The following is a 24,390-nucleotide window of genomic DNA, read 5'->3' on the forward strand; positions in this document are numbered from 1 at the left end:
ACGTGGCAAAAAAAACCAACACAGGAAAGAAGAAATTCCAGATGTGCGTGATGAAAGATGACATGGTATGAATGATAAAATCATGCACCGACGTGATGCATGTAATCGCAATGTAAGCTGGAATTTGAGTGAAGCGCGGTGCAGGGCGATGCGCATTTCCCATTTGTTTTCATACAAAGCATTCAAAAGCACAATTGACCCATGCAAATATGCTGGTAGGCCGAGCGCAATGTGCAGAGACCACATTAAAACTCAATGGGATGCCTGCGAGGGCCATGAGCAATGCAAATGTTCTGGGTTCCTCAAACTCACCTGAATTGCAAAAAATAAAGTTTAAAATGCATAGGAACAGGTTATATAACTCGTGATTTTTGGTCCAAAGATTAGATCGGAAAACCTACGAGACAAATTGCAATGTTCAGTCTTATCTCGAAGTAACTAAAATGAGTAATAAAACGTAAGTGTGTGCTGACTGACGTTTCTTTGTGTGTTAAATGCGTCTACGATGGATCTGTGGTGTGTTATTTAAAAGGGTGAGTCATGTGAATGTTTAAATAATCGTGTTTTTAAACCGAGATGAGGTCACCACCATGTTCTGACATGGTTTGTGAATCTCACTTCCCTTTAACTGAAAACAATTATGAAATTATTTGCAAATATAACGCCATATATGTTATTAAAAGATATATTTATATTAAATTTGTCAAAAAAGCCTGTCAAAATGATTTTTAAGCATTAATCAATTCTTAAACAGCTATTAGAAAAATCACTTTAAATATTTCTCAAATGCACAGTAAACATATAGTGAACTTGCAACTAAATTTGTTTTTAAATCAATAATTGTGTCAAGGTATGATGCAAAGTATGATATCACTGCTGGATAAACAAAACTCTCCGGACCCAGCTTGCATTCAGATTAGTTAGGGTCCCATTTTTGCATGCAGAAATATATTTGCATGACTTCAATGGTCGGTGACATGGGGAGGAATTGAAAGCAGTCAACATAATACATATGAATGCCTTTCAGACTAAATGCATTTCATGGATTTAAAAACTTATAAAAAAACACATTTATATTTTTATATATGTAAAAGATGTCTTAAACGCTAATGCAGAGTGTGCAATACATCTGTATGTGAACTTCGTATTTAGAAGTACGAAGAAATAAGGTCAAAAGGAGAACTAAAGGTGAGCAGCCTCCCTCTTGACTATAAGTGCAAAATCATCTTGAAACCACAAAAGTTTCCAACAGCAATGCATTCTGGGAAAGACCTGACACCTATAAGATCCAGTGAACGTTTGCATGCAGCACCCGGAAGACTATCAAGTCTTGCTTGTTTTGCTGAAGACCACAGACTGTTATTCTGTAAACATCACCCCACAATAACACATCAAGTCAATTCTCAAAGCTAATTCTCTGTGCTAAAATACACACACACAAACTACACATTCATTAGAAAGGCTGCATTGCAGTTATGCAACCGGCCTTTTTCCTCCAAAGTGATTTAGGGGGCATTCAAGCTCAGTATGTGTTCTCCATACATTGACATTTATTCGTCAGACGCTTCTATCCAAAGCAATTTACATTCCGTCCTTCAGAAGCCATACGAGTGAGTCTAATAAAAAGTCGTAAGACTTCGCCTTTCAGCAACCCTCCCTTTGGAATGCCAGAAAAAAATAAGCTATCCCAGAGGATGATAATGCGACCGCAGCTATCCATTAATCATTCTCGTCCTCTCCCTCTCTCACACCCCTTTTCCTTTCGCTATTATATAAAACCACTATCAACAGATGAGGATTTTGTTAATATTGGGAACGGATGAGGCCGCTGCATATCGCTCGGGGCGCACTCCGCGGCGCTGCGTCGTGCCATTGTTCTGATAAGAGCAGGCTGAGCTATATCAAGCGTGAGGAAAGGGATGCCGCTCTGTACAGCGTCTCCTTGACCTCACGGGTGTTGTTAAAGTTTCCACTGAGCACTGAGGGAGGAAGTGGCTTTTAACCCCTCGAGAGGAACCTCTCTGCGATACAGGAAACGAATAGGGTTTTGAGACAGTATTTTCCACATCTGCAAGACATAATCAGCAACATGACCAAAGGCTTGTTTTTTTTTTTTTTTTAGAGACAAGCCGCTAACAATAATAGAATTAAGAGTCCTGTGGCCGTATTGGATGCCACAATCCTAACCGTAAGCCTTTAGAACGCAGACACAAGGATCGAGAGTTGTATTGAAAATACTTTAGATCAGCAATATACAATATGATGTATTATTTTATATTTGTGCATAATAAATGATGACAGACCACCTTGAATCTACCTTGTAAAGTCAGACAAAAATAAATGGGTAGGTGACAAATAAATCGTACATGTGTCCTATGGTGTGACACAGCAAAATGTAGAAAACCAAAAGTTGATATTACATCTTCATATTATTTTTTTGTTATCAATATTTATATTTATTATTATTTATTTATTTTTCCGTTACACCATAGGACAAATTTGCATATTCTTTCAACTACCCAAATCATCTAGAAAACAAACAATTATACTATTAACTTTTACAAAATTGCTATTTTTTGGTATATTGTTTTATTTTAGAAGTCAAAACTATTTTAGAGGGACTTTTTTTCATATCTTGAAAATCCTGAGGAACAAGATTGCATCGACAAGTCAGTGACATGTCTGAACTGCATCAGAGCGTTTATAGCAATCACACTACACGGACACACAGACACACACACAAAAATCAGTACAGGACTTAGGTGTAGTCAGGTCCGTGTATACTGTTTATAATGAAGAGCTACCGTTTTCACATATCAGCAGATATGGCATCAATAATGTGTCATATCAGTTCCTGCCTGTCCTGAACCCGCCTTTTCCCATCAATGGCAGGAGAGTCCTTTCACGGAAACCAGACCTCCCATAAAACTGCAATTTAACTGCACCTTAATGTATACAAAGTTTCGAGGGATCATATTTTATAATGCTTTGGCATTGTGGAGATCGAACGCAGCTGTCATTCACATTCAGTAAATGAAAACCATTGACAAGGATATTCTTCCAAAAAAGTACTTTGTCTTTCACACAGAAAGAAGGAAGGCCACATGATAATACAAAAGACATAACATAGCACAGCCTTATATAGGTTAATGGTCAAAATACTTCAACAGGGATGTGTAATAAAGATAGGTATGCGGAGGCTTTGGAAAGGAGGCGAACTGAAGGCAGTGAAATATATTAAGTGCATCAAAGATGCCACTACAAGAAAGTCTGTGACGTACAGAAAGCATCAAAGGACACTCATGCGTTTCTCAGAAAGACACCAACGACATTCCTTATAACAGTGTAGCTCTGTTACGAAAATGTTATTCATTCATATTTTTAATACAACATACTGTAGCATATATCATGTATGCATTGCATGTATATATTTAATGTATACGTATATGAATTTGCACATATACACACAAATATACATATACTGTACATACATACATACATTAATATATATATATATATAAAATTCTTCCATATCTATATGTTATATATATGTTTTATATGTGTATACAGGGGGCCATATGTGTACAATATTTGCTTTAATGCCCCTCAGGTTATTAAACAAAATATGAGGTGTATGGTATACAAAATGGACGAAACACTAAACGTTTTTACTGGACAAAATTATTTGACACAACGGGGCAAAGAATATGGGTTTGCAGTTAATATATAAAAAATGCATAAAGATGCAATCAAATCTCAAATAAAGCACACGCTGTATCTGTTATTAATATCTGTTGATCCTCCTGAGCCAGAACTCAGTCAGCTTTGTACATGTGCTGCGTCTTATTTTTTGCCAAGCCTCCTTAAATTCTTCCCAAAGCTGAGCTTCAGTTTAATGTGCAAGTTCAACTATGCTGCATGAATACAACCTTTTTAATACATCTTTACTATTTAATTTCAAGTGAAGAAAGCTGGACATCACTTGCATGTATGCGTGGATAAGATAAGACCCAAATTATCTCTACATTTAAGAAATGCGAAAGCTCTTTCCTTCCCTATCAAGTGTAAACAAACACACATTAGTAGTAGCTGCGGGGGCTTTCCCTACATAGCACAAATACTCGGTTCATACAAGTAAAGCCCGATGTGCCGTAAAAAGTGTCTGGACACGAAAAAGGGCCGGTGCACTTCCTGTCTGTTGCATATGAAACGGCTGCCTCCAGCAGCAGTGCAGCAGAACACCAGCTGTTTGAAGCAGGCATGCCTGACGTCAGCCCGTCGCCATGCAACCGTCAACCACAGGGGTGTTACATTTTCCATTGCTCGAACCCTTCAGATCCTCCAGTGTATCTTGCTACAGCGTTTGTATGCTCACAGTCAGGGTGATAGAATCAACCTCACACAAAAACTGTTTTGTGCTGGGTTGGCTCACACGGCGCTGGAGGAGTGTTAAGAGTTCAGTGTGAAGCCAAGCTAAGACTGAACAAATACGCCAGGGTGTCTATGTCACCATATCTGATTACAAAACAATTGTACTTTATTTGACTTCGGAAGATGGCAGAGAAGCAAAAAGTGTCAAAAGAGAAGCATAAAATTGCTCATTTCTACACTATCTACAGTACCATGACAATTCAAATGATCACTGAAAGTAGGGACATCTAAATTAAATATATATATATATCATTTGCTAACCCACATGCCTTTATAGATGTACCATATGACCTCCTTTCTTCTGAAGAATCTTGTATTAAAATACCACCATCTTCTATGGGACTCAAAATGTTAAAGCTCCAAATACAACATTTAACCATCATTAAAGGAATTTAAATGACTCCAATGGGTTAATAAAAGTCATCGGGTGCAAAATACGTGTGTAAGAGAAAACAATACATATCTGAGAAACTATTTTTTGTTTATTTATTTAAGCTGAAACCAAAACAAGCACACAAAAATGGTGACACGTCAATTTCTTTCAATCTCATTGGTTGCGTGTCCCATAGCGACTAGTTCTTAAAATAATATTTAGTCATGAGAAACTAATAAAAATTTGAAGATATCAACATGCCGTCATATTTGAATTAAGCGTTTAAATGTTGGTTGTATGTTTTTATATGAGATGACATGAGGGTGATACACTTATGAGAGAATTTTAATTCTCCTTGGGGTGAACTATTTCTTTAAAGGTCCGGTGTATGAAATGTAGCTGCATCTAGTGGTGAAGTTTTGAATTGGAACCAATTGCCCACTCCTCCCTTTCGAAGCTCTACTGTGGCTGACACAGATCTAAGACGTCGTCATGTTTTTGCTTCTTTGCCAAAGGAGATGACCTATTTACGAAACACGCTCTGTAGAGCAGTTTGTCCGTTTAGGGCTGATGTAGAAACAACATGGCGGACTCCATGCAAAGGGGACCCCCGGTGTATGTAGATTGAAATATATTATTCTAAGGTAATAAATACTTAACGCTTCATTATGTAAGGTTTTTATACACCTCTGAAGACATAGGTATGTATATTATATTCAATTGGTGTCAACAGATCATCCAAAAAATGACACATTGGACCTTTAAATGTTTTCTCTTCTCTATGACTTCACACAGTTATTTTACTGTGCACAGTTTGTGTGACATAAACGTGCACCACACACATAATCTGTAGGCAGCTATCCGCCCACTAACCGTAGCCTGCAGTCTGGTGCAATCCACAAGCTTAAACATGTTTCCTCATACCTTATTCATACTTTCGCATTCATTTAAAATTGTACGATTGCACAGAGTTTAAACTGACATTTAATATTCCACTTAGCATAATACTTCGCCTTCCCTCAATTTGACGCTTTTCATAAGAAAAACCAAGTGCTTGCTTTTGCATGATGCCGCTAGGTGTCAGCCCAATACGGCTGCCACATCATCAAGCTCAACGTAAACAAAGTCATCACCTTTAAAAAGCGCACACTCAAGTACGCTAAATGCAAATTGTGTCTGATTCACACAATATAATGCACCGCAGCTCTTAAATTACAATTACAAAGAAGACTTGCAACACAAGTGTTTGGTTAGGTTACACTTTCTGTTGGGTTTGCTAAAGCAAGTAACCACAAGCCTGTGTGCACAGACAGACAAACACAGGCACACACACACACAGGGGTTCTTCCCGCATCAGATTGACACAGGAAAAGGAGACACCAGATCAGGGGGTAAGTGAGCATGCAGAAAGTGAACCACACCTGTGACAACACCAGGACATGTCTTATATTCATACGTACATCTCATCTTCCTTATTAACAAAACTGTTGCGAAAGCAAACAGACCAATAGCACATTCCACAAGTTAAAGGTTGAAGGCTCTTGCTAGAACACACTTGCGTTAACGTTTGGCATTCTCGAAGAGACACAACAATGCAATTATTTTCTATAGTTGGGCAACCGGTTAATGAGAACTGGCTTTTGAAAGACTTTATGATCAGTAATCAATGATCAATTTTCTCTGGAACGGTTTCTTACAAAAGGCGGTAATGGCATGTAAGCGTATCCTAAGCGGCCACCTTTTACCAGGAGGAAGTACACCCAAATATTCATCTTGGTCAACTTGTTTGAATAGTTTCACTTTCTATGCTACTCAAGAAGGTTTGGAGATCTCCAAACTGAATGAGTATGCACTATTGGTGAAGTGAAATAAGCAACAACTGTCTGGAGGGAAACCCTCGGCTGTCTGCTCAGCATGCGGCCCTAAACCACAACACGCTGCTATTAGTGCTGAGTGCAAGCCCGCTGGAAACTTTTCTGGGTCGCTTGTTTGACCGAAAGAGCTGATAACAAGTTGGTGTTTTTTATCACAGGTGAAATTTTCCAACGGCCCAGTGAGACCCACAAAACCGAAACCAAGTTGCAAATGTTTATAGAGTGAAATGAGCACAGATACGTGCTCCACAGGCCCAACCTTACCATGAAATGGGACATAAAAAAGTCATGCAAGAAAAAAATTTGAATTAAGAATTTAAATTCTATCCATAAACACCCATAATCCTGTTTAAAAGGTACACTCAAAGTTTTGGGCATAAAAACATAAATAGGACTTGTATATGAACATATTAAGTATATACAGTATATATATAGCATGAATATATAGTATAGTATGTGTATATACTGTAGTATGTCATATAGCTCGTATGATGTGGCAAATCTGTAAATAATATCCCTAAAAAAGTAATATGCATTAATTTTTTTCACATTTTATAATAATAGTTAAAACATCAAAACTACAGGGTAAAACAAAACTAACTATGGGACTATTGTCGTGACAGAAAAAAAAACTGTATTACATTTTAGCATCTTCAAAGTCGTAAAAATATACTTTTGGCATTGTATTAATCAGATTATTGCGGTTTCAACCTGAAATGCTTTTAGATACAATACTAAAGAAGTTCTTATATTCAGCGAGATCTTACTGGCTGTGTCCAAAATTGCCAACTTCCATACTACATAGTAGGCGAAAATGAGTGTGAGTCATGAATAGTATGTCCGAAACCTCATTATGCAAAAAACAGTATGCGAGAAATACCCGGATGGACTAATCGTTCTGCGGAGATTCGTGACTGTGGATCGGATGGATACTTAGCTATCCCATGATGCCATGGGAGCTGAGCAACTGTCAAATTAAAAAATATTTTTTTTTAATTTAGCAGAAAACTTTAAGTGCGGATGTCTGTTTTTAATGTAAGTGACAACGCACGTTTCCTCTTCCTCTCCCCTCGGTATAGTGGTGAAGTGGATCTTGCTCTACGGTTCGGAACGCATTTGACCCGCGGATTAACTGTAAATTTATTCACCATTGAGTAAAAGAGTAAAACGCACTCTCAATCTCTCTCCAGTTTTAGCGCCAACGTGCTCTCTCTCTCTCTTTCCAGTATCTGGACGAGAACAATATTAAAGCGGTTCCAGATAAACAATGACGCTCAAAATTGCCCGTCACACAGCTAATATTACAATAACAACAATACTTGGTTCTAAAAAAATAGAAAAAACAATGTTACTCACATACTGATCCGAATCAAAGCTAGTGGCCATAAAGCTTGTAAATCTAAAACTGCACCTTTAAGAAAATAAATTATCCACAACATGACAAAACACTGAACTAATGTCGCGGCCAAACATATTGGAAGTGAGATAAATTTTGTGTTTTTGCAAAGTTTGCTGCTTCTGTTTTTGTAGATAATGTAGATGTAGATGACTGATAGTAGACGTTTCTTGTATTATTAGTGCTCTGAATTGATCACAATTTGTGGGCTCATCCATTCACTTTTTGAGAATTGACCAGAAGTTCTCTTTAAGGGATTGACATCTGGGAAGTTGCTTTTCTTATTTAGTTTTAAATGCATCGGATCGCTCTGCACAATAATCTATTAACAATGGGAATGAACACCAACACAGTTTAAACATAAACTTTGTAAAACGTCTTGGTTACGTATGTAACCTCAGTTCCCTGATGGAGGGAACGAGACGTTGTGTCGAGAACGACAGATGGGGTTCGCCCTTGAGAACCAATCAACTCTGACTACTATAGAAAAAGGCCAATGAAATTTGGCGAATGCAATTTGCATGCCGGGCTCCGCCCCCGGAAATCCGGTATAAAAGGAGGCCGGCGTGCAGCATTCACTTACCTTTGTTCTGAAGAGCCTGAGACCTCTCAAACTGCAGCAGAATACGATACGTGTTCGTGGCATAAGGGACACAACGTCTCGTTCCCTCCATCAGGGAACTGAGGTTACATACGTAACCAAGACGTTCCCTTTCTGTCGGTCTCTCGACGTTGTGTCGAGAACGACAGATGGGGTTGCCTATGGAAAACGCCACAACGCTGTATCGCGTCACATTCTCTAGCGAAGCGACGGTAACAAGCCTGGGCGTGTCATCTCGAAGCTTTCGTGAGACTGTAACCTTCCAGTGTGGTGGTCGGGGGGTTCCAGAGCTTTCTTGGAGAAAGATGGGTACAGCCCTGACCGGTAACTTTCACGGACGGGGCCTTAGCTCTCTATAGGCGAGAGGCCGTCCAGATCAGTTTACACCGGGTAAGCGCGACTCTTAATCAGAGAAGCGCTACAGAGGCCACCTCCTACCCGTGGGGAGGAATATGGTGGATATAGGTATGGTCTCGTCCTTGGAGGAGAACGCATGGAACGTGCGGACTGAGTAGTTAACCGCGAGGTGGAGGCCCACCTGGGGAAGCTCATGGGTTACCAGGAGTGGGAACCATTCTCATGAGGATACATCAGACGGAACAGCCCACGGAGGGGGTGTTACAGACGTCCGGTAGCACTAGGTCCGGTTAGAGCTATCTGTGATAGCTCACATGGTATCCCGGCCTAAGGGGGAAGGCTGCTCTGCCCAGCCAGCCCCCAGGGGGTGCTTGTTTGGTGATGGATGGAATGCCTATTCTTAACCAGTGTCTGGGTAAGAAGGGAGGCTGGTGAGGTACCAGTTTCTTAGCGATGTGTTCGGGTAAGAAGAAAAGGTAAATAGCACACTGACCCAACCTGTTAGAGGGTGGAAAGGTGCTTTCGCAGGCATACGCCCCCCCGGATGCCAGTCCTACATGTCGCCACGCAGGACGTGGGCTGACACCGGGTTTACGCGAAGGTTGTTAACCCTTGCGAAGGTGTTTGGGCATAGCCCAACCCGCAGCTCTACAGATGTCTGCTAGAGAGGCGCTTCTGCCAGTGTCCAGGAGGTGGCTAAACTCCGTGTGGAGTGAGCCCTCACTGCCAATGGGCATGGGAGATTCTGAGATCGGAATGCCGTCGTAACGGCGTCCACGACCCAGTGCGCCAGCCTCTGTTTGGAGACAGCCTTCCCCTTCTGCTGTCCTCCAACAGACACGGAGCTGGTCAGAGCTTCAGAGCTCTGCGTGCGGTCCAGTACGTACTGGACACACACTAATCGGGTTGGGTCTTCCTCCCCTATGGGGAGCGCCTGCAAGTTCACCACTTGGCCCCGGAGGGAGTAGTGGGAACTTCTTGGGCACGCATCCGGGCCTGGGTCTCAAGATAACGTGAGAGTTTCCAGGGCCGAGTTTAAGGCAATCCAGGGACACGGAGGATGCTCGGTGGTCCCCTACCCTGTTGAAGGAAGTGAGCGCCGTCAGGAGGGCCGTCTTACTCTATGAGGAAGATCGGAACCTCCGAGGGGCTCTTTGGGGGGCCCTGAGGCTCCCCAGGACCACTTAGAGTCCCAAGAGGGTATGGAGCGAAGATGAGGCGGATTCCGCCCTCTCGCTGCTTAGGAACCTGGTGACCAGGTCGTGTTGCCCTAGAAACTTTCCACCGACTGAGTCGTGATGAGTGGCAATAGCGACTACATACACTTTCAGTGTGGAAGGGAGATGTTAGTCTCCAGTCTCGTGAGGAGGGGAACACAATCCTGATCAAGCACCTCAGTGGGTCTTTCTCGTTGAGAAAGACACCAGGACGAGAAGAGGCACCGTCTAGAGGCGTGTAACCGCCTAGTAGATGGGGCCCTAGCCTGGGTGATGGTCTCAGCCGTATAGGGGGAGTAGCCATCTTAGGATCTTCTCGTCCCGTCTAGAGACCAGACATGGGTGTTCCAGAGGTCTGATCTGGGATGCCAGAACGTGTCCTTCCCCTGAGAGAGCAGGTCCTCTGTCAGGGGAATGGTTCAGGGGGAGTCGCTGTCCAGAGCATCGGCTCTGAGGCCAAGTGCGGTTAGACCGGTGTGGTGTAACCAATAACACTTGGTGCTCCTGCTCCCTGACCTTGCACAGAGTCTGTACAAGAAGGCTCCTGGGGGGGGAAGGTGTGCTTCCGCCCATCCCGCGGCCAGCTGTGCGCAAGGATATCCGTGCCGAGGGCAGGGACTATCAAGCGGGCAAATGGTGGTGTTACGGGAGGTGAACAGGTTTTACCTGGGCCTACCCGAACAGCCTCCAAATGAGCTGGACTGCACGGGGGTGGAGTCGCCACTCTCCACGAGGCATAAACTGGCGAGAAAGCACGTCGGCTGTCTAGTTCAGTTTGCCCGGGGTGTGTGGCCTGCAGGGAACGAGTCACCTGTTGACTCCACCGGAGGAGGCGTCGAGCAAGTTGTGTTTAGCTGCTGTGTGCGAACGCCACCCTGACGATCTGTATTCGCTACAGCTATAGTGCTGTCCTCGGAACAGCACGTGCATGTCTCGCACGAGAGGCCGTAGCCTGCTCAGTGCAAGTAGCATAGCCCACAACTCTTGGCAATTGATATGCCAGCGCAGGCGGGGGTTCGTCCAACACCCCACCTGCGTGCTCGTTGCACACTACACCGCACCCCTGCAGGGAGACTTCAGTCGTCACCACGACCTGCCTCATAACCTGCTCAAAGGGACCTGAGTCCGTCGAAAAAGTCATAAAGACTAGGGGTTATGGTGCGTCGGCAGCAGGGCGGCATCACCATGCGCCTGCTGCCGGTGTGCCACGCTCTCCTCGGAACTCGACTCTGAAACCAGTGTTGGAGCGGTGTCATGTGCATCAACTCGAGGGGTATTAACCCGCGAGGACGCCATGTGTCCCAGGAGCCTCTGAATTGTTTCAGGGGGACCGCTGTCTGCCTAAAATGTTCATTTCAGACAGTTCAACACTGGTTGGGCACAACTGCGGACAGGTGTGCCGACATGGTGACAGAGCTGAGTTCCATACCGAGAAAGAGGATGCTCTGCACTGGGGAGAGCTTGCCCCTCTCTTGGTTGACCTGGAGTCCCAATCGACCAAGGTGCCGGAGCACCAGGTCCCTTTGTGTACATAACAGATCTCGCGAGTGTGCTAAGATAGGCCAGTCGCTGAGATAGTTTAGTACCCGCTCGCCTTCCTCCTCTCAGGGAGAAAGGGCGGTCAGGGACAGACCGAAAGGGAGGACTCTGTACTGATATGCCCGCCTCTCGCACGCGAACCGTGGGAACGGCCGGTGTCGAGGAGGATCGAGACATGAAAGTAAGCGTCCTTCAGGTCGATTGCCACGAACCAATCCTGACACCTCATAGATGTCAGGACGCGCCTCTGTGTGAGCACCCTGAATGGCAGCTTGTGAAGGTGCTCTGTTCAGGGTACGCAGCCTTTGGGGGCAACCCGCCGTCTTTCTTGGGAACGATGAAGTGTGGGTGGTGACCCACTGAACATCTTGGTTTTGAGGGACGAACTCGATGCCTGTTTTGCCAGAAGGGTGGTGACCTCTACCCGAAGTACGGAGGCGTCCCTGCCTCTGACAGAGGGAGAGATGATGCCCCGAAACTTGGGTGAGTCTCTGGCGAACTGGATCGAGTAACCAAGACGGACCGCCCTCATTAGCCAGCGAGACAGTGTGGGCAGCTCTTGAGCTCCCAGGGACTGTGACAGGGTGACCAAGGGGACGGTCTGCTTCATCATTCCCACGGGGGGTGGTTCGTCGGCTGGCGGAGCTAACCATGTCGCGGGGAGTCCCCGGAGGGAAGGTTTTTGCTCCGCCTGCTTACCTGCCTGGCGGGACAACGGCACGCACTGTCGGTTTGAGAGTGGTGACGGCTGTCGTATGTGTACGACCTCACGCCTCGCCAGGGTGTGAGGTCGGTTCGCCGAGCACAGTCCAGTGGAGTGTGCGATCGGCTGCAAGTAAACCCGGGGAGAACAGAAAACTCACTGAGTAAGTGGGCGCCAAGCCCTAACAAGGGCCCGGCTTTGGTGACGAGGCAGGAGTCGTCCCGTACCGACCGATCAGAGCCGTGGCTGTGAAGGTTCGGGCCCGATGTTGTTCTCCCTGGGGTCTTCCCGTCAGTGTCCCTTCTCGCGAGGAGGTTGCTGACGGGGTGGAGGTTTCCCCCTCGACCTCTGCTTCCGGGGTGCCGCCTGTGGGGGCACAGGAACCGGAGCCGATGTCGAAAGGGTCCTGGGTTGCAGGGAAGCAGACGTCACGTGAGATCTCGGAGGCCTGTAGGCGGCCGAGTCGCGGCGTGAAAAAAATGTGGTTAATTGCCACTGTCTGCTTCGCCGTCAAAAAACTGCTGAGCGCAGTCCTCGACGGTGTTACCAACAACCCACCCTGCGAGATGAGTGCATCAAGAAAGCGGACTTCCTTGCTGTCACTCTTCTGCACAAGGTATAGCCGGGGGTGTCTCTCCTGGACCACTACCGTGGACATCGTCCGACCCAGGGCCCGTGCCGCCGCCTTAGTCGCCCGTAGAGCGCTGTCAGCGGTGGCACGGAGATCCTGCATTATACCCGGGTCGGCCTTACCCTCGTGGAGCCCTCTCAACGCCCTGGCCTGGCGGACCTGCAGGATGGCCAAGGCATAGAGAGAGGAGGCAGCCTGGCCCGCAACATCGCAAGCTTTCGACACCAGTGATGCCGAAGTCTTACGTGCTTTGGACGGTAGGAGTGGTCGATCCCCCCCCAGGTGGTAGCCGTCCGCGGCACAGGTGCACCGCAGGCGGACGTTCCACCCGGGGGATCTCGACGCAGTCCTTGGCTGCCTCACCATCGAGGGAAGTAAGGGAGCCGGAGCTGGTTTCACTGGAACGGTCCGTGAGTGGAGCGTTCCAAGTTTTACACAGCTCCTCATGCACCTCCGGGAAAAACATGGCACCCGGGGTGGGCGCGGTTTGCACCGCGCACCGACCTCGGGAACCACGCATCCCCGGGTTAGCACGGATGACATCACTTCTGCTTCCTCCTGAACTCGACCGCTGGGGGTGGAGTTTGGATTCGGCAGAGTCGGATGCCAGTCTCCCTCCGATGCTGCGAGCGACATCTCATCTACGTCACACATCGTTTCCGAGTGTGTGCGTGAGGATCCGGACGGTATGCCACCGCCGGTTGGGGAACGTTCAGAAGAGCGAATCGGGGTGCGATCGGCCCGTGAGCACTTGGCTGGCGGGTTTACGTTCGCAGAGTTCCCCGTATCACTAACGCTGCTAACGTGGGTGGTCATCGGGGCCGTAGCCACAGATGTCACAGCCCGGGTAGCAGACGAAATGGTGGCTGGTTCCCGTAGGAAGACAGCCACCCGTGACCGCAACTTCTGAATGACAATCTGCCCGCAGTGCAGGCAGATGTGTCAACGAACGCTGCTTCAGTGTGCTGGACGCCCAGACACCTAATGCAGCGATCGTGTCCATCCCCCTCCTCGATGAGGGTGCCGCACCCAAGAGAACAGCGGGACATGCCGCGCTGGAGAATGCTCAGTCAGTCCTGAAAAGGACTTTTAGAAAAAATCTCTAACACCTCCGGAACCGCCGAGACGCCCAGGGGAAGGTCGCTGCAGGAAGGGACGATCCGCTGTAACACGTCGTAGCACCAGCGTGTAGTTGTAGAGGATTGAATCCTGAGTTGTACTCATGAGCGATGGCTCTGAAGAACAAAAGGTAAGTGAATGCTGCACGCCGGCCTCCTTTTATACCGGATTTCCGGGGGCGGAGCCCGGCATGCAAATTGCATTCGCCAAATTTCATTGGCCTTTTTCTATAGTAGTCAGAGTTGATTGGTTCTCAAGGGCGAACCCCATCTGTCGTTCTCGACACAACGTCGAGAGACCGACAGAAAGGGAACCCATTATTTATATCACTGCAAACACTTTTGGCCAAGACTGTAAGCTCAGCCTGTAAAGAACACAATGACAAATGTTCTGTGGAATACATCTAATACTGTGCTATTTTTATTAACTATGTGACTAAGAAAAAGAGTCTTCTATGCATTGGAGTGTTGACATGCACCAATTGAAAGTAAATAGTTCACCAAAAAAAAACTAAAATAAATATTGTAAAGTTTTCCTATTGCATTTGGATATGGGAGTAAAGAACACTTTTTTACACAGACAAGAACACTTGCTTTAAACATCAAAGCTCACTTTGATTAACTGTTCCCCGATTCAATCCACATAAGGCTCTCAGTACATCTACCCTCCACAGTCCATCCACTATAAATGGCACAGATCCGGGAATAGCGAAGATTCCATCACAGGTTCAAGGCTATCGAGTCATCTATGGCCTGTGGCCACTCTTTAAAGCCAAACAAACTTTTGAGAGTGCTATCACTCCACCAGACAGTACAATAGGATGTTTGCTCTCCTCCACTGTGTGTTTACATGAAATATAAGTCACTGCGGCATAGTGCTTGTGTGGCCAGCAGAGACACATTATTCTACAACTTAGAACTGTGTGACATCCATTGTCTAAACAATGAAGTCCTCTGTGACGGCAGCAACAGCATGCTTGCCGCTGTGTCTCAATGCGTTTGCAAACGTGACATGCATAAGTAGGCGGAGCCACAAATTCTCAGCAGGGCAACTATTTCGCAAAGAAAAGAGTAACCCCCAGAACCTACGTCACATGTGTTAGTTACACAGGAGATGATTGTATAGGCTTAAAGACCCAGTGAAATGAAAAACGACAAAGCCTATTTTTCATGAAATATTGCAGCATTTATTGCAGATAGTTTACCAATGTCGGTCACTCATAATCCTCAATTAAAATCTGAAAATGCAATTCCGCCCTCCAGTGACTATCCATCTAAAATGACGTAAGTTTGACGGCTTGGGCGGAGTATACGTTAACTCCTCCCCTTCAACTGTCAGTCTGATGCCTGTTCCATTGCAAAATGCAATGGCTGTTTTTATACATCCAATCAAATAGGAATAAAAAAACAGGCCACGCCCACAATTTTTCTCATTCGAAATTCTCGATCAGCTCCCTTGCTCCCGAGATCGTGAATCACCCTACGTTCCAATCCAAATAATATCCATCCTAATAGTATTAGAAAGTAGAATTTATATGTCCAAAATCGTAGTATGTTGAAAATAGTATTCCAAAGATTCCTGGATGGTCTACTACCTCTGTTAGAAATTAGAAGTGCAGAATGATGTACACTCTGACGGCAGATATTACCCACAACTCACCACGAGTAGGCAGAGTTATCATCATTAAGTTATCATTAATAAATAATATATATCAGAGGCGTCACTAAATTAAAAAATGAAGTATACATTATACATTACATACGAAATAATGAATGACTAAATTGTCAGGATCCTGTCATTCCTGTCCTGAGTTTGAAGCCTTGTGGACAGGATCGTGATACTACCATGTCTTGTGTGTGTTTTGTCTTGTGTGGAGATACGTGTCGGTATGTTTTGACATTTTGGCACGTGTCGTCCTGATTTTTGTTTAGCTCCGCCCCCTTGTTTCTCCGTTAGTGTCCCATTTAGTGTTTCGTCTCCCTAACCTGTCCCATTATCTTCCTGCTAATGTTAAGTCTTGTCTGTTCCTGTACAATTATCCTCTAGGTGCTTCCCTATTAAATGTTCCCCTCATTCTCACGTTTCTTGTGATTTATTGTTACTGGTTGCTTGGTTCTTTGTACGTGGGTTTTACTCTCCCTTGTCTGATTCCTGTTTGGATTACGTTTTCTTGTGGACTTTCCCTTTTTTGTATTGGATTTATTATTTTGGATTATTCATCGTCTTTGTTTGTTTGTTTTATTAAATCAAGTATTTTTGTTAACCCTTAAGCTGCCTGCGTTTGGGATCTGTTGCACCGTTCCGTTACATTTATACCTTAAATAAATGTATTTTGATGTGTCTTTGGCCAGGGGCATGTTGTCTAGGCGACAACGGCCACTTCGGCTTACTTTTTGTATGTCCCAGCTTGTGCAATCTATTTTTCCATCTACTCAAAAGTACCTACTACTGTAACACACTAATAGTACCTACTATTAGGGGTAGTGTAAGTTGTCGAATTGTAACGCAGGGTCAGTATATTGTGTTCACGGGTATGGGCACTGGTGAGGACCCCGTCTCCATTCTCATTGGGACACCTTTCACTTATTTTCCTGTGACTTGACTGCTTAAGCACTCTGTTATACTTCACACCTGGTATTATCCAACAATCGGCAAAACCAAAATCTCTCTTTAATTTTTGAATACTGGTTGAAGTACATTCGAGAAACACTTTCATTACATGGTTACATATCAGTGGACAAATTGGGTCGATTATTAGGTTTATACATAAACATAAAATAGTGTTTGTCTTTTTTTTTAAAGTTACATCGTGTTTCATGAAGTTCATCGAGTTGGCTCCTATGATTTCGATTAAACGTCTTCAAAATTTGTCACGTGATTTGCGGTGAGGGAACAATAGGGAGCATCGATGCTCGCTGGTTTTTGCAGTGCATTGTGGGAATTTTTAGTGAGCATTAGAATACGAAAAGTCCTAGTGTTACACACCGATGTAAATAACAAATGAAACATCACTGGTAACATTGATCTTCATATTCTTTTCAATAGACTTTTTCACCACTGTGGCTATTACTCTGTTAAATGTAGCTTTGACAGGCTGACTGTGTCCCGTAAACGAAACGCTTTTGGTTATTTTAAAAGGGGGCGGGGTGACTCGATTTGTCTCACGCTCTTTGCATTTTTCAGTTGAATTTAAGTCAACACATCAAATAATATTGTGTGTTACAAGGCATTGCAGTGGGGCTTGAAGCGCTTCTCTGTGATTATTGCTTGATGATACAAGTTACAAAAATGCTGTAAAACATTATAGTCAAGTATTCATTATTGTTTTAAACATTATTTACTCAACCTGGTGTGACACAAAATATTTATGGATATTTTTGTCCTTCTGTGGAGCACACAAAGAATACCCGGGCCGCTAATTTTAATAAAATGAAAGCGTATGAGGGTGAAGAACTGGGACAGAACTTTCAGATCTGTAAACAAATCATTCACAAGACTTTGAAAATATCTTGACAGCCCCAGTTTATTTTCACTTTTATTAGTGATCAAAACAGGTCACACTTGTTTTTCCATAGAAGACCGCATTTAATACAGGTTTTTAAATATGAATAAATAAGGACAGAAAATTAAATTTAGACTCAACGATTTCTTAAACATTCAAATTAAAGTGGGTCTACTGTATGAAAGTGCAAATCACAATTAAAAATACTCAAAGTAATAACAGAACCAGGATAGAAAGAGCTAACTACACAGTGTTTGTTCCTCACGCTGCTTTTGTATTTTCTTTAAAGGGCGGCCAGCTAAAGTCAGAGAAAAGGCTGAGAAGCACAGAAAAGTTCAACAAAGAAGTACCTTTGTATGTGAGAATGTCAACAGTTACTTGGGCAGAATACAGACGAACCCGGCGTGAGGACAGTGTAGATGGACTTGAAAAAAATACTGAGAACGACTGGTCTCTACCTAATCTGTACCTAACATCAATCCTCTGTATTTACATCAAGCATATATCTTAGTCGATTTGAAACATCATACCGCTGAACTTTTTCCTTTGACCTGCACATATGAAAAATGAAGTATAAAATGTAAAAACAAAAGTAGCGCTGGTTGTTTTTGTAAGTCATAGTCTGTGCCATGTATTATCAAGACACATTGTTTACACAAATGCAAAGCTGTTTGTGGAAAATGAAATAACTCCCACTATTACCGACAAAGCTGTGTTTATTATTGTGTCGTTTTTTGTGCAGTCTGGCTCCCTTATTGACAAATTAAGCACCGCCGTACACGTGTAGACTAAGTGAAACATCAAGGTGACACCATAAAACATAATAAACATCTGCTAGCATCCGTGTTTCAACCTGAATCGAAATAGCGATGACACCAAACTGGAAAGTCACAAAACCCCTGTCCTGCATCCAAAATAAAAGAGTGATAGAAGTAAATCGGTCACAATTCAGGGTGGGCTTACCGCTTTCTGTTGAGTCTGTAAGAAGGCTGAGGAGCGTTCAGTGTCACTGGAGATGTCGTCCTCCGATTCTTCCCACGAGGATGAGAAACCCGTTGAAGAAGCAGATGAAGACGAAAGCTTCCTCAAAGATCTTGAAGGTTGAGGGCTGACTTGGGGCTCCTTGCCCTCCCCGCTGACTTCCATGCCGTGGTCTGTGATGATGACAGCGGGGATGGCAGCCACCTCTGGGGTGCTCCCGTTAGGCTGTCCCTGCGTTTCTGTTGGCTCAGCACATGTCTCAGTCCAATATGCCGAGCGCTCACCGGCAGTGAGGTTGCTGATGTCTGGAATCCTGGAAGGGTTGGCGTTAGGGCTGTCAGCTTTGCTCTTAGTTCCTGCTGATGTGCTCTCAAGTGGGCCGCCCTCTTCCGTATTTGGGTCGGCCCCGTTCTTCTCTGCACCACTGACCCCCTGCCCCCCCTCCGGGTCCCAAAATCCTTTCCCATTTTGCAGTTCTTTGGGGATGCCTTGTTCCTTGTTCTGTGAAGCCAGAGGCGTTTCCTCTGGGTTTAAGCTGAGTTGAGCTGTCGGGGAGACGTTCGGGGAAGCTCTCCTGGAAATGCATGGGCTTCTCTGAGCCTCTCTGCTGTACGCCCGTGCAGAGATGTGAGCCTCAAACAGGTCCACCTTTTTGTTCACCTCTACATTCTGCAGTTCCGAGTGTAGCTCCATTTGCTGAGCGACACGGCGGTCATCGTTCTCCTGGTCTTTCTCCTGATCTGACCCACTCAGTCTGCGCACCCGACTGCCCACATTCACCCCCAGCAGTTCCGGCCGTCGACATGGAGAAAGTGCCCTCGGGCTACTAGGACTGGAAACAGTTGGGTAGACAAATGATTTTCCCGGAGACCCAGGACTCATGATGCTTGGGCTATAGGATCCTCCGCCACCCCCCAGCACCGGGTTATACGTAGAACGATCGGGTACAGGAAGAACGGGCCTTCCTGAACGCGGGCTGCTCTTATTGGTCAGATTGTTGGGGTTCATCATTATCAGGCTGTTCAGGGCATAAGCTGCCATAGTGGCAGGTTGGTTCTGTCCGTTTGTCCACCCATTTAGTTCTATTCATCCACAGTCCATCGGTCTCTGGAGCCAACCATCATCAGGAGGGACTGAAGGAAAGCAGGAATGCAGAGTACAATGCAATCCCAGAATCCTTTGCTTTAATTCAGATATTATATCCACCACTGGTTCCTTCTTAGCAGAGCTGCAGAAAGTGCAAGAAAGTCAGATGTTAAATGTGTCAAAAAATTTAATAAATAGAACTCCGTCCAATTTTTTGATGAAGTTGTTAAAGATAACATTTATAAAAAGTAATGTTACATCTTTTGTAAGCATTAACATTAATACATTTAAGACTAATCTTTTCTGTTACAGGTAGCCTCTGCAAACCATTTCAACAGCCGTCTGCATGAATTTAATTGCTCAATACATATTGTGGAATATCAAAATTATTTGCATGAAAAGACTGAAATGCAAATTATTTACTATTTCAGTAATTTTCCATATATTCCTGATTTATAATAAAGACGCACACGGCTGGCTTGAAGTTCACTTCCAGTCTGTGTTTGGTTATCGGTCTGGCTAGTTGCTAGTACTATAACAATTTATTTTATATTTAATTCATAATAATATTAATTTATATTAACATCTTATTGTATATTAATTGTATTAAATCAAATCAAAACCACTCAACAGTTATTGATTCTTTTTGGTGGTTGGTCCACGTAATATTTCATTATGATGTTGCCGGTAAAACCGTCAAGCCTATACTTTAACTGAAATAGACGAAATCTGTCTACTGTAAAACTTTTATTCTTAAAAAATTATGCAGTTTTAATTGCCATCATGGTGTTGTCTGTGTAGAAAGACATATAAAACATATTAAAATAAAGTCTTTCTTAAATCACACTGCGTGCTGCAGTCTACACATTTTTTGTGTGTGTGGGCTGGACGAATTATTTCCATTTGAAAAATATGCTCAAAATACTTATAACACACGCTACTCAAAAACACGGGCAACATAACCTTTTATATTTGCCTGGGAGACACCAAACGCTTGAGGGTGTAAAACAATCAGGTTCCTTGGAAGAATTATTCCACATACCATGACCATTATATCACATTTACATTGTTCTGCCAGTTGGTAAATAATTCGAAATTGGCACACAACAGTTCTAAAATTCTGAGAAGTTTTACTTTGCGTGCGAACAACAATGATTGTGAGGCCTGAAATATGCTGATGTAAAGCATGTGAGCATCTTAAGGAGAAACAGCCAGGTATCGATTAGCCGCTTCCATTTATAGCACAAGCCACGACATGGGAAAGGATTTGTTCGACTGAAACGTTTATTACATCAAAGGCTGTAACAAATGGACCGCAACAACTTCCTGCAAGTTTTCCATGTGGGACCAACGACTTAAAAATGATGTGTGCAGCACACCCAAAATACAAAAACTGCTTATGTTTATTCAGTTCAAACACACACTATGTTTTTCTTAACACGCATCTTCTCGTAGCAGCACCCATATGCAAACTTCCAGGATTAATGTATTTGTTAAATTAAAAGGTGGTGGTTTTGGGTGACTTAATATAAACATTGCATGCTTTATGTAGGAAAGTCAAATGGGACGGGCAGGTTGTGCCCTGCATTTTAACTCAAGGGGAAGAAGTCAAGGTTGGAATGCGACAATGCGTCTTCAAAATCTCAAACCCGCCACCACCCTTCAAAGTGATTTTTAACGGTCCATTACTGCACTAAAAGCCTGACAGTTCAAATGCTTCTTGAGGCGTTCCATGTCACGGATGAAACAGTTATGGGACTACCAGAACCCTCTGGGATTCATTGTTTAAGAGCAAGTGTAAAAGCTTGTTATGACAGCAGGGCTCTAATATAATCATCTATAAAGAACTAATATGACTTCAAGGAAGACCCTCATGAAACTTAAAAACATCTCAATAAAAAACCCTTTACTGAACTGCCCACTCTTTGGCATTCACTGAATTTGAATGAGCTGGAAAGCACGTGGCGACTCTCTTGTGAAGTCAATAGATGCAACTGACACATTTGTATTCCGCGTAACAAGAGACCTTTTCTCAAGTGGGATCACTAAGCCCATCTACGAAATTGCAGTTTATGGACATTAAGAACCAATGAACGTCTGACTTAACACTCTGATCATAAACAAGTATGATTAAAGACCCCAAACATAAGCAGTTCTTGCAAAATGTACACACTCGATTCACACTTTAAATCAGGTTTATACAACTTGTTTTTACCACAGTCTGGTTTATCAGGTTCCAAAACAGCGCAGGCGTGTTTTGTTGTCATCCCTAACCGCGTTTGAATGAACGATACGATCCGTTACATCTTCCAAACTTTCTCCACACGTTAAATAAGACCAGAAGATGTTACAATGTTTACCGTACATGTTCTGCATCACACACAAATCTCTCTAAAGTTTGACAGCATTTCACAAAAAAGTGGAAAGCGTTACCTCGAGTGTATCGGATCCTTATTGCAGTCCTTTATGTTTTCTTTAAACGCTTGTTTTTCCGACGTCTGGACACGTAGGAGAATAATGACTGACGCTCGTCCGTGCTTACATTCCGCGAGTTCTCTTCGTCTATTTAAATAAACGCAACTTTGTTACTTTGTATCGGCTAGCGTTGAAACAGTCGATCGGAGCTGTTCGACACGTCGCGTCAGAGCCGTGTGTTTGTTTAATGTACAAAAGGCAGGAAGGAAGTTAAAATGACAGTGAGTCTGAATTCAACGGAACAGGCAGAGCCTGACTGAACTGTTTCACATATTGAGGGAAACAACAATGATGCTTCGGCGATGTATTGTATTGATGCGTGTTGTTTATATGAAGCTTAGATGTGCGTAAATTACTTGTTTTGAGTATTTGCATAAATGCACAATACCAGTTGTTTTCACACAGTTGAGTGAATTACGGTATTTCTCTAAAATATTTTTATACGAAGGCTTACAGTAAATGCTTGGTTTTTGTAGACATGTTGTCTGCATGTGTGCATGAGAATCTGTTTATTTACTAAACGTCATTTTTAAATTAAAATTAAAATTAAATCAGATTTCTGTTTAGAAAACGTCCCACCATCCTTGTAGCATTTTGAAGTTGGTATAACAAGTTAAACGCTTTCCCGCATGAATATATGAAAAACATTTTAGAGAGATTTTTAGATGTTCAACTCCATGCAGTTAGTTTTTATTTAAGAGATACTGTAGCCTCCCGTAGCTTTCCATTGTAGTGACCTTTGTTGATGAAATGTTTGATTTTCACATGTTTTGCTAATTATTTACATGTATTTTTATTTGGGTAATATCATTGTTACTATAACTTAGTTAGCTATGGTTAGAATAGTGAAAAATGTTAAAATAATACAATTACGGATAGGTGTGTCCAGACCTTTGACTGGTAATGGAAATACTCATAATCCTTGAATAGTAATATCTTACATTAATAAGTCTTAAACAAAACCATAAGGTTAACGATCAATAGCTCAATTGTCATTTCAATGCATTAAAATATACATTTCAAACTTTAAAAGTATGTAATTTATGCAACGAAGTTCTGGTGGGAATAAACCCCAATAAAGCAGGGCAATAAACCATCTAAGAAATTGAGCAACAAATGTGTCACACCCATCAACAATAAAATCGGTAGTCAACCATTATAGACTTTACCAATATAACTGTTACACATTAGTTTATTTTGCGACATATTTTTTTGAAAAGTTTAAATTACTCACCTCACTTTACATAGATGAAAGCTCTTTCTTAGTTCATTGGGGATTCATCATTGAGGCAGGCCTAGATGCTGTCAGAGGTCAGAAAGGTAGAGAAAGTCAGAACTGTAGATATGTGCATTGTCTTAAACCATTCTCACACTCGCTTAAAGCGTGATAACATCATTTAGATTAATCTCTTTGAGGTACAGCACTTACCAACCCCATCGAACAAAGGAAAGTGTGTCATATGCACCAGTAAAGTGGATGGAAAATATAATGCTGTAGTGGCCACTCTGATTTGAATGAGACAGACTGGCTGATATGTGGTATGAAAATTAATTTTCCGTCCACTATGATTGAGACGAGGTGCATGACCAAGTGATTTCTTCTCTTAGATCTGTCCAACTTTCAGGATATAGGTAATGTGCGAGCCATTCAGCAAACTTAATTTCAGAATTTCCCTATCAACTGAGACAGCTATAAAGTCAAGTCTGTGCAATCTTCGAACTCATACAGTACATAGGAATTTCAAATGAGTTCAAATTAGCTACCCACATGAAAATGTATAAAGACTGTAAAGATGGACTTCACAAAACAGTCTGGAATCAAAACATATATGTTAACTTAGAATCGTTTTGCAATACATTGGTTGATTATTCTCTAAAGCCTATTCACCTTTTAAAGGCAGCAATGTGAGAAATGCTCTTTATAATCTACACCATTACATGAGATAACCTATTGTAAATGTTTATTGCACCATTGTAAACTATTTATATGATTCTATATTATTATCTTAAAAAAATAGTCAAACAGTGCTGTTTAATGTAATGCATACCAAATGTTTCAAAGCGTAGGTTAGTGCCTGCCTTGTACAAGCACTGGCTTCTTTACC

The 24,390-nt window shown here is 43.2% G+C and overlaps 1 protein-coding gene across 3 annotated transcripts in view; it reads right to left on the minus strand.

The window, feature by feature from the left end:
* The window catches only part of itpkb (inositol-trisphosphate 3-kinase B), a 40,759-nt gene that overhangs the window by 14,750 nt on the left and 1,619 nt on the right, over window positions 1-24,390 (minus strand). For 2 of the 3 annotated variants that reach the window (XM_056763913.1, XM_056763912.1), the window contains exons 2-3: window positions 23,520-23,587; window positions 18,707-19,952 (exon numbers count right to left, since the gene is read on the minus strand). In XM_056763913.1, coding sequence (XP_056619891.1) covers window positions 18,707-19,765 — 1,059 coding nt within the window. In that variant the 5' untranslated portion in view covers window positions 19,766-19,952; window positions 23,520-23,587. Of the gene's footprint in view, window positions 1-18,706; window positions 19,953-22,243; window positions 22,512-23,519; window positions 23,588-24,390 lie in introns of those variants that run through there. The other variant, XM_056763911.1, reaches the window with a different exon arrangement.

The sequence above is a fragment of the Triplophysa dalaica genome, chromosome 13 (genome assembly GCF_015846415.1).
Source record: "Triplophysa dalaica isolate WHDGS20190420 chromosome 13, ASM1584641v1, whole genome shotgun sequence".
NCBI lineage: Eukaryota > Metazoa > Chordata > Actinopteri > Cypriniformes > Nemacheilidae > Triplophysa > Triplophysa dalaica.